The sequence below is a fragment of the Lepeophtheirus salmonis genome, chromosome 8 (assembly GCF_016086655.4).
Source record: "Lepeophtheirus salmonis chromosome 8, UVic_Lsal_1.4, whole genome shotgun sequence".
Classification (NCBI taxonomy): domain Eukaryota; kingdom Metazoa; phylum Arthropoda; class Copepoda; order Siphonostomatoida; family Caligidae; genus Lepeophtheirus; species Lepeophtheirus salmonis.
In genome coordinates, this window is record NC_052138.2 from 34,792,753 (window position 1) to 34,809,050 (window position 16,298).

Sequence of the window (16,298 nt, forward strand, 5' to 3'; positions counted from 1 at the left end):
CAAGATATTCATATCTAAACTTGTTCTGGATTTAAAATCCTCACCTTGTACAATAGACCGGTTTGTTTTTCAACTTTTTTCGAACTTCAATTACGTCTTCTTCGGGGAAAACTGGGATTTGGTAAGAATATTCCTAGGTTTTCATCTTTAGGTAAGACATCCAGTTCAAAGTTTAAAAAGAGACTAAAGTTATTTACTTTTTCAATAAGGATAAAATAATGCATTAATCCATATTTTTCATAAATTAACTATGATAGACATTATTCTAACCTATAAAAAATAAAAATAAAGATTTTTTCTAAAGCAACCCTATGGAACAAAAAGAGAGAATATCATAAGAAGAATTAGACCTTTCCTTTATGAAAATGTAGAGGGAAAAAATGCGGGCTATACGCGGATCATCAAATTTTCAGGTTTTTTTTTTTTTTTGCTCAATAATACAATTTTTTTTAAAACTTGTGAAATACTTGGTATAGGTTAAAAAATGTCAATCAAAATTATTATAATTAAAAAATTATAAAAATATATTCTTTCTAGGTATATTCGCAAATTTTATACTTTTTTTTTTTTTTTTCCCATAATTAGATCGAGATGTTTTTGTTCCAGATTCCAAAACAGCTCGGTGCTGTTGGCATAATACGTCTATGATATTTTATATTTTTTATAGACTCGGAAGACAAATTCTATGTAATAAGTGTAAATAATAAGATCTTTAGAAAATGGATATAAAAGGTGTATAGGATACATATTAAGAAAACTCTATGGGTTATATTATTAATGCTTGCTGACTCATTGCAAAGAATTATTTCCATTATGTTCATTCTCTCATTTCTATTTTCTTATCCAAAAAAGGTTTTACGTGGAATAATACACTAAAAATATACATTAAAAAACTATTACTCATTATTGTGATTTCTTTATGTAGGGTTATGAAGGAAACAGAGAGAAATTTGCATGATCACATCAACAACAATACGTACGAAGAAATTAATATGGAAAAAAATCATAATAAATTTGTCATTTCATTTTAAAACCTTAAGACGATAACTCCATATTTCCATAGAAGTTAACATGATTCTTCTACCAATTCTATGGTTATTGAATTTCAAATGTGTTCTCAGCTTTAACATTAACAAAGTGATCTCCAATCGGAATGATCAATTCTACCAAGTGGACTTTAACTCGACCTCACGCAGAGCAAAACAAGTTTCATATGGTAGGCAGACAGTTCTTTCGCCAAACGAAGAACAATAAAGGGATTTTATAATGTAAACGTTGTCCTTTTCAGAACCTCCAAAAGTAACGACAGGAGCGGATATTGACACATCCGTTGCATTTGCTCTTCCACTGTTCTCCGTTCAGATGCCTGGATATCATGAGGATCCGACACTGACAAACTACGTTTCACAGGCTGCACTCGCCCTTACGGTGTTTTCACTTTTTGTGTCGGCTGGAGCATACTTTCCATTCCTATTTGGTTTGAATGGACCCTCTGCAATAGGAAGAAGTGAGGAACTAAGCGTAATGTCCATTATATCGGATTGTGGAGAGTTTGCAGTTTGTGAGGCACATGCTCGGCCGCAGGAATTTGGTTGGATGGCGCTTCCGTTCTTAATATTTATACCTGGGTAAGTATAAATCTGTAAATAACTGGTTGATTGGCTGATTTATATTTTGCAATAGGGTTATATCAGTCCTTAGTATGGGAATTAAAATCCCCACCCACCCCTTCATTAGAAACCGTCCTAAATTTTAGAACACCCTCTATAGGGGATTATTTTCACTAACATTTCAGTAGAGTACCCCTTTTAATAATTCAATTAGTTTACAGACTAGGGACCAGAAGCTTGTTGTAACATGACTAAATTACGAAAAACGTGATTTTTTTGTTAATAAATAAAAACAGAAATGTGACATGTTCAAATACTACATTTAGCTATATGTATTATTCAATTTGTCATCCTTTACAAGCAATAACTACATCGACACGCCGGCGAACAGATTGACAGCTTGTTACGATGAAGGCCGTGCCATGGCGTACCACACTATCATGATGGTAGCTCAGATCGAATTCAAATTTTGGATGCAAGGTGAAGAAGACTTTCTTATCCAAGATGTCCGAAACTCCACAGTCTGGGGGTTTGAAGATGGGCTACGGGAGACAGGCTCCATAAATTTATGTTCTTTTTAGCTGTAAGGCTCCAATCCTATACATAATGGATTTTTTGATGCTGTAAGCAGTCTGGATGGAAATATCGCGACATTATCTACACCTTCCTCAGCACTGATCCGCCGCAGATAAGATTGCAGACTCTGTGCATTTTTTTTTTTTTTCCTTCACATTTTTCCACATAGAGGCATGGGATAAAAACAAAACTGCTTTATTTTATTTTCAGCTATCGTTTGGTTGTTACATAATGAAACCTCCTAGTTAAAAGTAACAGTTAAAGATAAAATCATCATTAAATGTTACTCTAAACTTTGGGTCTCCCTCTGTATTAAAACTTTCAATATATTTCATGGACGAGGAATAGTTCGTCATTACTCATAATTTCGGCCTAATTAAAGTTTTTATTATTCATATAACATTTGATCCTTCATTGTTGTAATTGATTCATGATAACACCACTGGTGGATATCTATTTTGACTTTATTTAGCTAAGATTATTCCATGAGACAATTTGGACGCGTCCATAAGATTTAGGACGGTACTTGGCAAGACGTCAATACTTTAGGACCATTCCTATCCACTAGTGATATCATGGTTACATAATTAATTATTCATATAATAAACTGTGAATAAATATCTACAATTAATATTCACTTAATCAATTTACTTTCCTAAGCAGTACAAGCCCCTTAAGAAATAATCACCATGAACTTTGTTTATTGGGTATTGTTGTAAGAAAGAACAATGGTTATACTTTTTTGATCAAAGAATAATACTTAAATATAGCTTCATTTTTGCAATGAATTAAATTGAAAGGGAACGATCCCATAAGTTAGTTGTTCTTTCAGGAGTCAATTTATTAGATTTTTTATTATAAGTAGATCCTATGGAACTGTAGTTTCTCAGTGTGATCATGCTGTTCTCTCACAATGTGGTGCTTCTTGTAGAAAATCTCATAAACTTTAGAAATATCCGCAAAAGAAGCTAATAAATATATCTGTGAAATAAGTTCCTTCGTAAATGCCAGTCAAAATACATATGAGTAACGCTCAACCTAAAGTAAAAATGATATTAATAAAGGCTCTACAATGATATGCGTACCTAAACGAATAGATATTCCGTATAATTTATTGGTTTTTTCAACTCGTTTTGACAAAGTTATGTCTACATAATATATAAATCAAATTCATAAATGCATTTACTGTCCTTTGCCTAATCTGTGTAAAAAAAATTTTAAGTATTAGTGGTGAAAATCGGTCCAAGGTTGAAGTTTGGTCTAAAACTATTTATAGACCAATTTGGACCGATATTTTCATACAGAATTCCGTCTGAAACCGAAATTTGAATTGTAGAGTTAAAATTTATAATGGTTGACCGAGAATGAAATTGAAGAACAAAGCACCTAGGGGGCATTTACAAAACCATGTGACCACTTATCGTTGGTGAGGTCAACTTAAAACCACGTAGACCTAAAGAGTATAAAAGGATGACCTAAATGGTGTCACAGGGGACATAAATTTGAAATAGAAATAGGATCATTTTAGGAAGGTAATAAACATTTTTTATAAAAAACCTCATGATAAACTAGTATAGCAAGTAGCCCATTAAAATCTGAACACTTTGAATTTTAAGCTTTAACAAAATATAATTTATTAATTCAAAGTAGAATTTCAACAAAAATAATACTATAAATAGATGTTTGTCTGACTTCTCTTAATCATAAATGAATGTGACCAACCTTAGAGGCAATGATGGCTTCCAGGCAATGGTGGAAGGCCGGGTACCCGCTTTGGATGTAGTACTCTGTCATAGCGTCGCAGTGTTGGATGACAGTGTCCTTGCAGGCCTCAGTATTTGGATGACGGGCACTGAAGACCTTCCCCTCAATATGAACTCAAAAGGTGTAGTCGAGGGGCTGGTATCAATGCTGTAGGGGGCCAAAAGTGTCAAAAAAGAGTTCAAAAGAACTCGAAAGACTCGTTCGAAGCAGTCTTGCAACTGAGGAGATCGGTTTCTTTCATTGTTGGTGTCAAAATTGGCCTCTTCACTCTCACAAGGCTCTTTCCACGCAGTTTTTTGATAGTTTTCTGAACAGTGTGGTGTGAAACGCCCAGATCTCTTGCAAGGACCCCCATGGATATTAGAGGATTGGTCAATTCTGTTTGTTTGTTTTTTTTCTGTTTTTTTTTGTTTGTTTTTTACTCCTCTGGGTCCAGTTTGGCTATTTCAATAGAGCCTTTCTTCCTCTCCAACGTTTCAGAGTTGCTGATGGCGTGGACGGTGGTCCTGGAGATGCCCAACTGCTTGAAGTGTGGGAATGGAAATTTGTTGATCATGTTTAAGGGTCATTTTCTCGACTTGTAAGAAAGGTAGAGAGCTAAGATTTGTTTTGTTTTGTAGAGAACTCAGACATATGTCTGTTTATAGCACAAATTTTGTTGAAATTCAATTGTTAATTAATAAATTATATATTGCCGAAGTTTCAACTTCAAATTTTTCAGATTTTAATGGACCATGGTATATAAAAAGTGTGAAAATATATATTTATTTATTTTTAACTTAAAATGAATGAAAAATGGGGTAAATGACCCCAAGGACAGTAACCAGCAGGACGGTTTTAATTAATTTATTTTCCGTCAAAAAGATTTAAAGATGAAATTAATCATCTTTGTACGTACCCATCCTAGACTAAGTTAGTATGTGTACATAGCCATCATATTGAGAAAGTAATAAATGTTTCGAAAAAATATAGCCGGAATGAATTACTCTATGTGTCATTACGAGGATGTAAGACTATTATTTTTTGTAATTTATGGGTATATAATCATTTACAATAAGCATCAATGACTCAATTTATAATTTTTTCTTACTTAAAACAATTCCTATGAGCAGTCTCTTAATATTTTCCTTTCCTTAAACCTCAGTTAGTGAACATCCTATTTATGACGTGCTTTGTGAACTGGGTAAAACAGAAACCCCAAAAATAAAACTTACTTAATAAATTTTGTATCATTTATTAAACTATTCTGTCCATTTGGCAATCATAAATGTCGATTCAAGTGTCAAAAATACTACGGAATGGTATATTCTAATCTGAACAATTTGAATTTTAAACATCAACAAGATATAATTTATTAAACAAGAATGGAACTTCAACAAAATTAATACTCTAAATACATAGATGTGTGTCTGAGGTCTCTTAATTATTTATGTATCCACCCTTGGCGGCAATGATGGCTTCCAGGTGGAAGCGGAATGCCTGGCACCCGCTGTGGATGAATTTATCTGTCATGGAATCCAAATGCTGGCTGACAGTGTCTTTGCGGACCTCGGTGTTAGGATGGCAGACACTGCAGACCTACCACTGGACATGCAACCTAAAGGTTAGTCGAAGGGTTGGCATCAGGGCTGTAGGGGGCCAAAGTGTCAAAAAAAGAGTTCGAAAGACTAATTCAATGGAGTCTTGCAAAATTTGAACGGGATATAAAAAAGATTACTGCTTTTTTTTTTTTGTCTACTCTAAAATACATCTAGGAATTATGACTAAATAAGGGATATGTGTAAGATTGCTTAAAAATCTAAAGTCTTATCTATGCGACGAAGATTTGACACGTAATTTTCGAATGTTCTCTTACTATTGTTTTTTTATCTATTTATCCTTTTATTATTGTCTTCTTATGTAAAAAAAAAATCGACAATCTCTTGGCAAGTACTGAAATAAAAACATCATTGAATGTTGTCAAGTTAGAAGCCAAACGTAATTTTTTACCAGATTTGAACATATTCAACATTAATCTAACTAAAGAAACAACCTGGTGGGAAACAAACAAGTTATAGGCAGATAAAGATCCCTATCAGAATTTTGATCTATACGATGTAAAAAAAAAAAAAAAAAAACAGTACTTAAGTTCTGAAAATATAATTTATTTGAAAAAAATTTCCATAAAACCAGTTTCAATGAAATATTTTCAAAGTTATATTTTGATCCATTTCCTATATCATTTATATCACAAACATATATATATGTAAATTGTACACTGAAGATTGTTATCAACTGTCGAGTTTTTACCTACCTTCTCCATAATCAGTGTTATGAACTATAATGCAATAGTCAACGTATCATTGAATAGGAGAGCTCTAATTGGGTTGAAAAATCTTCTAGGAAGTAGTTTATTTATTGTTCTCAAAATATGTCCATGTAAAATGGTATCAAAGGCCTTACAGAAGTCAATTGTAATTATGGTACCAAATCTCCCCCTATTTTGTATACTCTCAGATTTTGATATCTCTGGTATTTTATCTGTTCTGATACTTCCCCTTACATATCCTATAAACAAACTCTACTTACTATTAAATTGAAATATAGAGTAGCTTTGTTAGCCAAGGGAAAAAAGTACTCATTAAAGTACCTTTAATAGGGAAAAAACTCAATCCGTGTCAGAATAAGTAGAAAAATATCAACGATGAATGATAATACGGTAATTATCAATGAAGAATTGATTGTAACTTATGGCTATTACTTTTGATTTATTGTAATAAGTTTAAAGAGGACTCATGAAAACCTGAGGACTCGATAACGATATTTAAGGACTTGGACTTTCTATCAAAGACTTGAAACTCGTCTTTACTAAGGATTGCAATATTTAGCAATCTTTTGTTAAACATTGATGCAGCATATACATTTAAAATAATGTGTTATAATAAAGGATGTCTCTGTCATGAAAATACGCAACAAAGCTCCTTATTCAACAAAACCTACTTCACATTTATTAATATAAAAAATATTTTATTTAAATGAGAATGTATAATTTTAATTATATACCTACTATTTTTTTAGGGACAACAATGGAGCCAAAAGTGATTCGTCATGGCAACGTGCAGCTAATTATGGAAAATCAAAAATTGATTGCTATGATAAGTAGGACATATTAAAAATTATTTATTTTTAACTCGTGTTCTAAATTATTATTTTACAGATATCAATGTATAATGAATCCTATTTGGATTGCGAAATATTTATTGGATATCACATTATCTTGAAAATGCACATCAATGGGTAAACAACATTTCTGAAAATGACTAAAAAAGCCCTCTAAGAAGACTTTCATTTATATATATATCAAATTATATGTATAACGTGAATGATTATGACCAAAAATGACTTTTATAAACAATAGAAGATTTTAAATATCATTTATTTAATCTAATTTCATTCATGAACGTCAAAAAAGGATTCACGAAAATAAAATAGTATTTAAAGAACTCTAGTATAATAACACGTACGCAATTTTTTATACATTCACCAAATCTTTGTTAGATTTTTCTTTTAGTCTTTATCCTCTGTACTATTAATTCATGTCTAATAAAGTTGAATTAATGATATGAATTATCATACCATACCTCAGGAGATTTTACATTTATAAATTTGTTTATGATTATTTGAAAAGTAACTTTATTCAGCACATTTCTTCATAAAGCATTTGTAGAGCAAGTTTCATGTATTAATCAAAAGACAAAAGTCCAAACTTATATTTTTTTAATGCTTACGTCCAGCATGTGTCTCCTTACATTTTTAAAATAGTTGAATAAAACAATCTTTGAACTATAAATATATAGCAATACTTAGAGGTGGGGACTTGAAAATATTCAAGGATCTAAACTTGTCAGCAAAGACTTGCGACTGGACTTGACTTCAATATAACTTGGTCTTCAATATAACTAATATATTTTATTTACAAATATATCAGGGGGTGGGCATCTAAAAATTAAGGGTGTCCAATTGGAGGTGTATCAAGTTTTGAATGAACACAAACAATGGAGGGGGTCAAAAATTGTAATTTGTTTCCTGATTTCATAAATCTATGGCCCCTTAGGCAATTCTTCCAAGAAATAGAATTACTCTAAAGACACATATATGTACAATGTGACAGTCCTCCTTAATTAAGTATCTATATTCTCAATGTATAATGGGTAGTTCTTTTAAATATTCCCAATTTTCTCTGAGCTCATCCCACCCACCTACAAACTGGTTCTAATACAAATACACACTAGTTGAGAGTAAGCCGAATACGAATGTTAATCTACCACGTCAGTTTACCATTATGCCATTATGCTTCCTTACGACAATAATAATCATGACCAAAAACGTTGTTCAATTTTGTGCAATTTAAATGCTAAAATAGACTTTCTAGCTCAAGTGGTCGGGTGGCACAACTCGATTTGTCCAAAAATTCAGAAAACGTATCGATCAGGATAGTGAAAACCCACCGACGATTATTTATGGGAAGTCTCGTCAACCGGAAGTGGCCAAAATAGTCCCAAGTCCTGCCTTGTTGAAGAAAATAAACAAAAAAATGAAGAAGAAGCATAAGCCAATCGCTGAAAATATCGGCGAAGTGTACAGACAGCAAGATAGGTTTCTCGGTGATTTTACCAGGGAAGACCACGTTATGTCGCTCTACATCTTCTAGCAAGTCAACTCCAAGGTATACATCAATGTTACTCATCAAAAGTCTTTGGCTGGATCTGCAGCATCTTGAAAGACTGACCTTGGATCTAGGAGCAATACGGGGCATCCTGACACTCTAGCAGAAGAACCATCGTTTTTCTCGTTTCTCAATATCTGATATGCGTCCCACCGAGTTCTTGACTCCTAACTCGCTGGAATTGAATCATCTAAACTATTTTGTCTTTGACAATATTTAACAGGTATCCAACAGCACAACAATATCCTTCAGAGCTGGACCAATGAGGGTATTCAAGACTTTACCTTGCATGACAATCAAGTAAGCAGTGGGAGGTTGTGAACGTGTGGTCTAAACTAACAGGCATTTTATTGATTGAACGTCGTTTTTATGTTATAATGTTGATTTATGTGAGAATTTAAAAAAAGTTGTATTTGAAAAAATTCACAACAGCGTCTAACTTTTTTTTTTCTCGGGTTGCAAACATTAAGAAGAACCATTTTTATTATAACATTATTGTGTTTGTTAGTGCCACGTCTTTAACTGCTTCATTAATGGGTGATGACATATTTCTTTTTACGTTTGTTATGTTTAAGTAATAGATAGGGCAAAGGTGACTATATACATAAGGTGTGTTGATAAGAAACTTGCAACGCAGTCTGATTGTCGTTAGCTGACAACTTTTTTGATGAGATCACAACGGAGCCAAGCTCAGTATTAATGACTAGTGTAAAGTTTTAACTCATATTAAATGACAAATTATGTCTTTATTTAGAGCTACTAAAATTGGCTTTGTGCTGATAACCTTTACAAATTCATCAGATGTCGACAATTTTTGTACATTTATTCGAAAATTTGCGTTTTGGCCTTCTTTTTTTTTAAACAACTTTTCACTAATTTTTTTGTTTAAATAATTTTATTACCGTAATTGTCCGAGGGTAAAAATTTAAACTAATAGTATTATCTAATGACAAAATAAAATACTATATTATGTAATACTACAATTTGTTTTATCGCTCCTAAATTGGCTCCTCCGTGACATCACCAGTACAATTGTAAACAAAAAACAAAGAAATATCTTATCGACAGTTTATTCCCATTTTCTTTGCCTATTGAGTATCCAGTAATTATATAGATCGGTGAAACAAACACAATATACCATTAAACTATTACTTTTTAACTTTTTTCCACTTTTCTGCAGATGTAGGGCGCCAGTATCGTGGCAAAAATCATTAGGATTTTAAACGATAAGTATGACTGAAACATTATAAACTTTGAAAAAATACAAACTTAATGCAAAGTGTATATGCAAAGATAACGATGAGACGGATTAGTTTGAATTTTTTGACATAAATTGGAAATAGTGCTGAAAATTTGAAATCCTGTCAGGTTTCGACTGGATAAAGGAGTCTCTCTCTCTTTCTCAATTCTATATTTTAAAAAATCGTTATATTAAAGCATATAATCAAGTAACTAAGCGCGACCGTTAGCTCGAAGAGCTATAATTAATAACAGAAGAGGTGTGCGATAAGGGGACCCTTCCTCTGCTCTGCTTTTTAGTATATGTGTCGACCCTTAAATCCAGAAAATTAGCATAATTGTTTGGTTTTTTTCCTTTCGTCCCAACCCAAAGTGTCTTTGTTACGCGGATGATTTAATTGTGATTTTGTTGGGGGTCCACTACAAACAATAAAGTCCTTTAAAAGAACTTTACGTCTGATGGATGTTGTTTTTTTCCATATGTTCTGGACTAATTTTTTAACGTAAGTCATTTATTGGACTTTATTGTCACCCTATTGTCGGGGGACACTCTCCTGACTATAAATTTTGTAGTCAAACTTGTCAAAAAGACAAGGTGTTGGCAATATTTTCTTTTGATACCAATTTTAAAATTAGTAACATTCATTTTGTCTAAATTCGTTTTTCAAATTTAAAAAAGGTTATTCGTCGAAACTGTGCTTCTGAAAATGCATTTGTCAAATTTTGTGCTTTTCTTAAATTTCATTTGTCAACTTTGGTTTTTCTAAAAAAATACACACTCATAGAAAAATTATATTAATGGCCATACGTATAGGGTCCCTACATAGCTAGAGTGGCTAGATTAACTTTCGGTTAATTTATTTTTTTACATTTACTTAGAAATTTAAATATAATAAGATAGTTAGGTTGCGTGAATGAAGGTTACAATAATAATCCTGGAAAAAATGAATCGCTCATGATGTCAATTAATAAATTATTTTGCATATGAAGCATCGATAAACTTGCTGTAATCCCCTTACATCTAAATTATTATTATTTATTTTCGTGAAAAACATAACAAATTATTCAATTCCCCCCCCCCCGGAATATTATTGTAATCTATATTCACGCAACCTGACAAGCTTAAGATATTTAAATATCTTAATAAATATAAAAACTAAATTTACCAAAAATCAATCGAAATCGACCTTTTTTAAAGGTTTTTTTAAATTGAAATATAAAGTATATTCTATTACTTCACCTAGAAATAAAGAACTTTAAGAAAGAATAAAAAAGATATTAGCTTATATAAGATATTTTACTCTATTTTTTGGTGGTTCTACAGGGTGTTCACTATAAATTGGAACTACTTTAAACTTCATCCAGATCCATAATGTGGATATTCGAGGTTAAATCATACTAATATAAAAGGTTGCGTGAACAATACACTATAACTTCCACCACAATTGTTTAGACAACAAACAATAGTCATCATGGAACAAGGAAGGAAAGACACCATCCTCGAATTGGCTCGCGCGGGAAACAAGCCCTCTGCTATCTACAAGCTTCTTAACTACCCCAAGACCACGGTGTACTGGATCTTCAATGCCTGGGATGTTGAGGGGAAGGTCTGCCACAAGACCCACAACATGAGAAGTGACCGAATCCGCACTTTCCGCTTCCTTGAAGGCCTCCGGAAGTCCATCAAGGCTTCGCCGGGGACTTCCTTGTTGGCCAAGAACCGTGGAGTGAGCAAGCAGCTGGTCTCCAAGGCTGTGAATGAGGACCTCGGGTACAAGTCATACCGAATGGTCAAACAACACATCCTCACGGCATCCATGAAGGCCACCAGGCTCACCAACGATAAGCGTCTCCTCAATGACCTGAAGAGCCATGGAGGAAGAATCATCTTCTTCTCCGACGAGAAGAACTGGACTGTCGACAGAAGCTACAACGTCCAGAATGACAGGTGGCTTGCCAAGGAGAGAGAAGAAGTCCCTGCGGTTTCAGTACAAAGTTCCCGGCCTCCGTTGTTATGACCCTGGGTGGCATCTGCAGCACTGGTGAGGCGATGCCTCCTTTCTTCTTCAATCCCAGGGAGAGGGTTAACGCGATAAGGTACTGCAAAGTCATGGAGGAGTTCGTCATCCCCTGGATGAAGGATACAGCCGCTCAGAGGGAGTTCATATTCCAACAAGACTCAGCGCCCGCACACATCGCCATGGGGACCACTAACCTCTTCAACTCCCACGACATCACTTTCTGGGATCGCAACACCTGGCCCTCCAACTCACCCGACCTGAATCCGTGTGATTACTAATGGTAGGGGAAGATGGAGAGGGAGGTGTGCAAGGTCAGCCACAAGAACATCGCGGCCCTGAAGGGCTCCATTACAAGGGAGTGGAATGATGTCGATTCCGCGGAAGTCATCAGGGCATGCAAATCCTTTAGGGGCAGAATGGAGAAGATGGTGGCTGCTGAGGGAGGACATGTTGAATAAATTGATTGTTTAACATCATGTCTAACTTTTTCATATTAACAAATACACTCCAAATGCTATTTTTATGAAGCAGGGAATTTTAAGATAGTTCCAACTTATCGTGGACACCCTGTATGCATATTTTTATACATTTTTTTCAAGATAATGTAATGATTTTTTTTAATGCTGAAATATTTGTCTTAATTTATATTTTTTTTTTTTTCTTCATCTATATAGTTCTTTCATGTCGAATTATGGCACTAAATTATAGATAATACATTTTTTTTAAAGGCTTTCAAGGCCAACCCATTGAGAGTTTTAATGGTCATATTCGTGTTCTACGGCTTAAATAACAATAATAAATGTGGTTTTCAGCCTGTGGGCGCTCCAAGACCTTCATTTGTTGCATAGTGTTATGAATTTGGCCACCATGACAGGAAACAGAAAACCAAATTGAAGGCATTTTTTTCTTCAGTTGATGCCACAACCCCCAACATTATCGTAGAGGCTGTTGTGCTTCAGATAATTCTGAGTTCTTTTTTACGTTGGGACTGGAGTGGCCTCTCAATACTTCTAAGCGACCTTCGTCCAGCCTTTTGGATGGACTTGCCAATAGTAGAACGATTTACCTTCTTCTTCTTGGCGTACTCTGACATCTTCATCGTTGGGTTGACTTTGAAGGCCTCCATGATGTCTTCGGGCTCTCTTTGGTTGGTCTTCCACTCTTGGGGTTGTCCTTAAGATTGTGCCAATCAACGAAACGATTACTGACCGACAGATTGTTGTCTTGCTGACGTTTAAGACCTTCATGATGTCCGAGGTGGTCCTCCTGGTGCGGATTAAATTGCCTATGATGGCTCTTCTTACCTTCGTTGCGACATATACATAATTTTTGTATACAACATGTACATCAATCAAAGGCTTAAAATCTATACTAATAAAAAATAATCGGAAATTAAAGATTTAATAAACAATACCTTTTTAAAACTGTATTTTTAGAAGGTCCATTACTTTTTCTACAGACGGTAGTTCAAATCATTACCGTTGTAGTACACGACAGCAATTCCAATGGAACAATTGTCTATCACTTAACCGTAATCAATTAATTATCATTTGACATGATTGATTATTCATAATGGAAAATACTTATCGATTAACAAGCAAGAATAATTTCTTGTCAATGCAATTACCTTTCCATGGATTTAGCCCCAACTATAAGTACTACAATAAACAAAATTAAATGATTACATAAATGAATTAGCGAACATTTTTTAGGGAGCTGTATCTATAAAATAAATATGTATATACATATGTATTTATATGAATATAAGTTTTTAAGATTCGTGTCCCTTAAGTACACTTATTTCATTAGAATCGCTGTCTCGTTTGTTTATTATTTAATTAATTTAAAGTACTATAGCGGTAAAGATTCGATCAACTTACTACTGTGCTGTGCTTATATAGCTGGTTCGGCGAAAAAAAAATTACACTTTCATTCTAGAGCTTTATCAAGATGTAATTCAGCAACCAATTGTAATAGGGTATATCAATAAAATAAAAATAGCTCATATGACATCTTGGCTAGCCTAATCATCGATATTATCCCCTTGGCAGCAATGATGGCTTCCAGACGGCCACGGAAGGCCTTGCGCCCATTGCAGATGTAGTCCCCAGACATGGCATCCCACTGGTTGACAATGTCCTTGAGGTCGCTGATATTTGGATGAATGAAGGTGCTGACCTTGGACTCAACGTGCACTCAAAAAGGGAAGTCAATGGTTTGGCATCTGGTGAGGAGAAGGCTACATTTTCATTGGCCAAAAGGGCAAGTTGACCTCCAACAACTTCTGGGCCTTTTTGGACGTCTGTGTAGGCGCATCATTTTGCTGGAACACCACATTCATCACCTGGTAGTTGGTTTGGACCTATGGTACTAACTTATCTACCAATGCCTGCACGTAGTCAGTCCGTGTGAGCCTGTACCTGACCAGGATCCAGATAAGGGAATGGCCTTGTCATCTGAGCCACAAAGCCCAAGGACATGACATATGCAGGGTGCTTTGTGGTAATAAGAGTCTGGAGAGACACATCAATCTCCCCAAAAGGAAAAGTACCTGTCATTTTGGTTGTTTAGCACGGCGTCTACTGCCCATGTCTTCTCATCACAGAAAATAACTACTTGACTAGTCTTGACCTTCTTGAGGTCATTCAAAAGAGACTTACAACATTGGAGATGGGTCTCTTTCAAAGCTGGTGTTAAGAGGGGGCTCTTAACCCTCACCAGGCTCATGCCCTATCCTTTTTGATGTTCCTGGGGAAGGTTTGGTCTGAAACACCAAAAACCTTGGCCTGCTCCTGCATTGAGTTCAAAGGGTTTGTTTGGCCAGCCTCCTTCACTTCTTTCACTTTCCTACCCAACCCAAGCTTCCTGTACACTATTTACGACTTCATAATGACATAAATGGTTGGCCTGAAGATCCAAAACTGCTTTGCATACTCCATAGGTCTCTTATCAACGTCCAAAAGTTCGCTAGCCGAAATTCGTTGGTCACGTTCAGATGGCATTTTCTCGGCTTCTAAGACACTTAGGAAGATCTAATTTTTATTTTTGTTATTTTTAATATTCGACTGGAATAATTTTACCGCATTAACAAAAACCTTAATTTGTTTAACCAAAACGAAGTGTAAAGATTTTTTCGCCGCACCCGGTAATTATCATTAATATCAAATATTTTTTTGCAAAAGAAAACTCATTAATTTACTTAAATGACATATATACCATATGAACAATACGGTATTTATCATGATATAACTTTAAAATGAATTAAAATATACACTTGTATATATCATTAAATTAAAAATAATTTTTCTGCCAAATGCCCCAAATAGGGCTTCAACGAAATGTCCATTCGGAACATTGTCTCGTGGGGTAAAAATATTTTTGTACAAAGTCCGCTCACGGGTTTTAAAGTATGGTTAGGACCTAAAAAAAACATTTTGCTCATCATAAATTATTTAAAATAATGTATGGCAGACAAGATACTTGTATAATTGTCGTAAAATTCTAATTAAGTTACTTGATTTTTAATCTGTTCCTTTCCGTAATTTAAAATTTAAATGATCAGAACCTTACCAATTCAGCAACCTTTTTAATCACAAGTTTGTATAATGACTACTCTCGTCTTTATGAACAGTCAAAAGATTATTAGAAATGTTATATATAATGGTGGAATCTGATGTAGAATCGAAATTGGGAATTATTAATTAAATAGATAACGGAATAGGAATCAGGATTTTATTTTTATCAACCAATTTTTACTTATTACTTATATTCGAATTTCATAATATGTAAATCTCAAAGAGATACTTAACTTTTTATTATATATACACACGAAACATAAAAATATTGTTATTTATTCTGTGGGTCATTAATATATTATTTATTCTGTGGTTCATTAATATATTATTTATGAATAATGATTAATCATTTAATTAATTGCTAGTGTTGTGTATAAAAGAAATCCACGAAAATTCTTTATTAGGCATGTAAATTAAAATCAATTGTAATATACAGGGGCGTCCGCAGGGTTATATATATATATTTTCTTTGAAGGATAGGGGATGTGGCTAAATTTTTCAAAAAGATTCCAAAAATCCATACTTAGTGTAAAAAAATCCACAGTTGTTGACAAAAAAATTTAATTTTTGGAAATAAAGTTTGAAAATTCAATTTTAAATATTCCATTTTTTGGAAAAAAATTAAAAAAATCTGTAGACATTTTCAAAAATTTAATTTTTTGGAAATATAACTTCTAAATTATTTTTCAAATATAATATTTAAAAAAAAAAAAATTTTGATTTCAAATATAATGTTTACAGCCCCTCCAGCTCACCCCTGCCCACACCCATGATATTAAAATAAAAAAGAAGAATATGACATATTTGT

At 33.8% G+C, this 16,298-nt stretch overlaps 1 protein-coding gene across 1 annotated transcript; it reads left to right on the forward strand.

Moving 5' to 3' along the window:
- Positions 1 to 1,042: 1,042 nt before the first annotated feature.
- LOC121123411 (uncharacterized) lies at positions 1,043 to 7,466 on the forward strand. Its single transcript, XM_040718532.2, has 4 exons — positions 1,043 to 1,216; positions 1,289 to 1,628; positions 7,008 to 7,088; positions 7,147 to 7,466. The coding sequence occupies exons 1-4, from the start codon at positions 1,072 to 1,074 to the stop codon at positions 7,208 to 7,210; spliced, it is 630 nt and encodes a 209-aa protein (XP_040574466.1). The 5' UTR covers positions 1,043 to 1,071; the 3' UTR covers positions 7,211 to 7,466.
- The last annotated feature ends 8,832 nt before the right edge of the window (positions 7,467 to 16,298 follow it).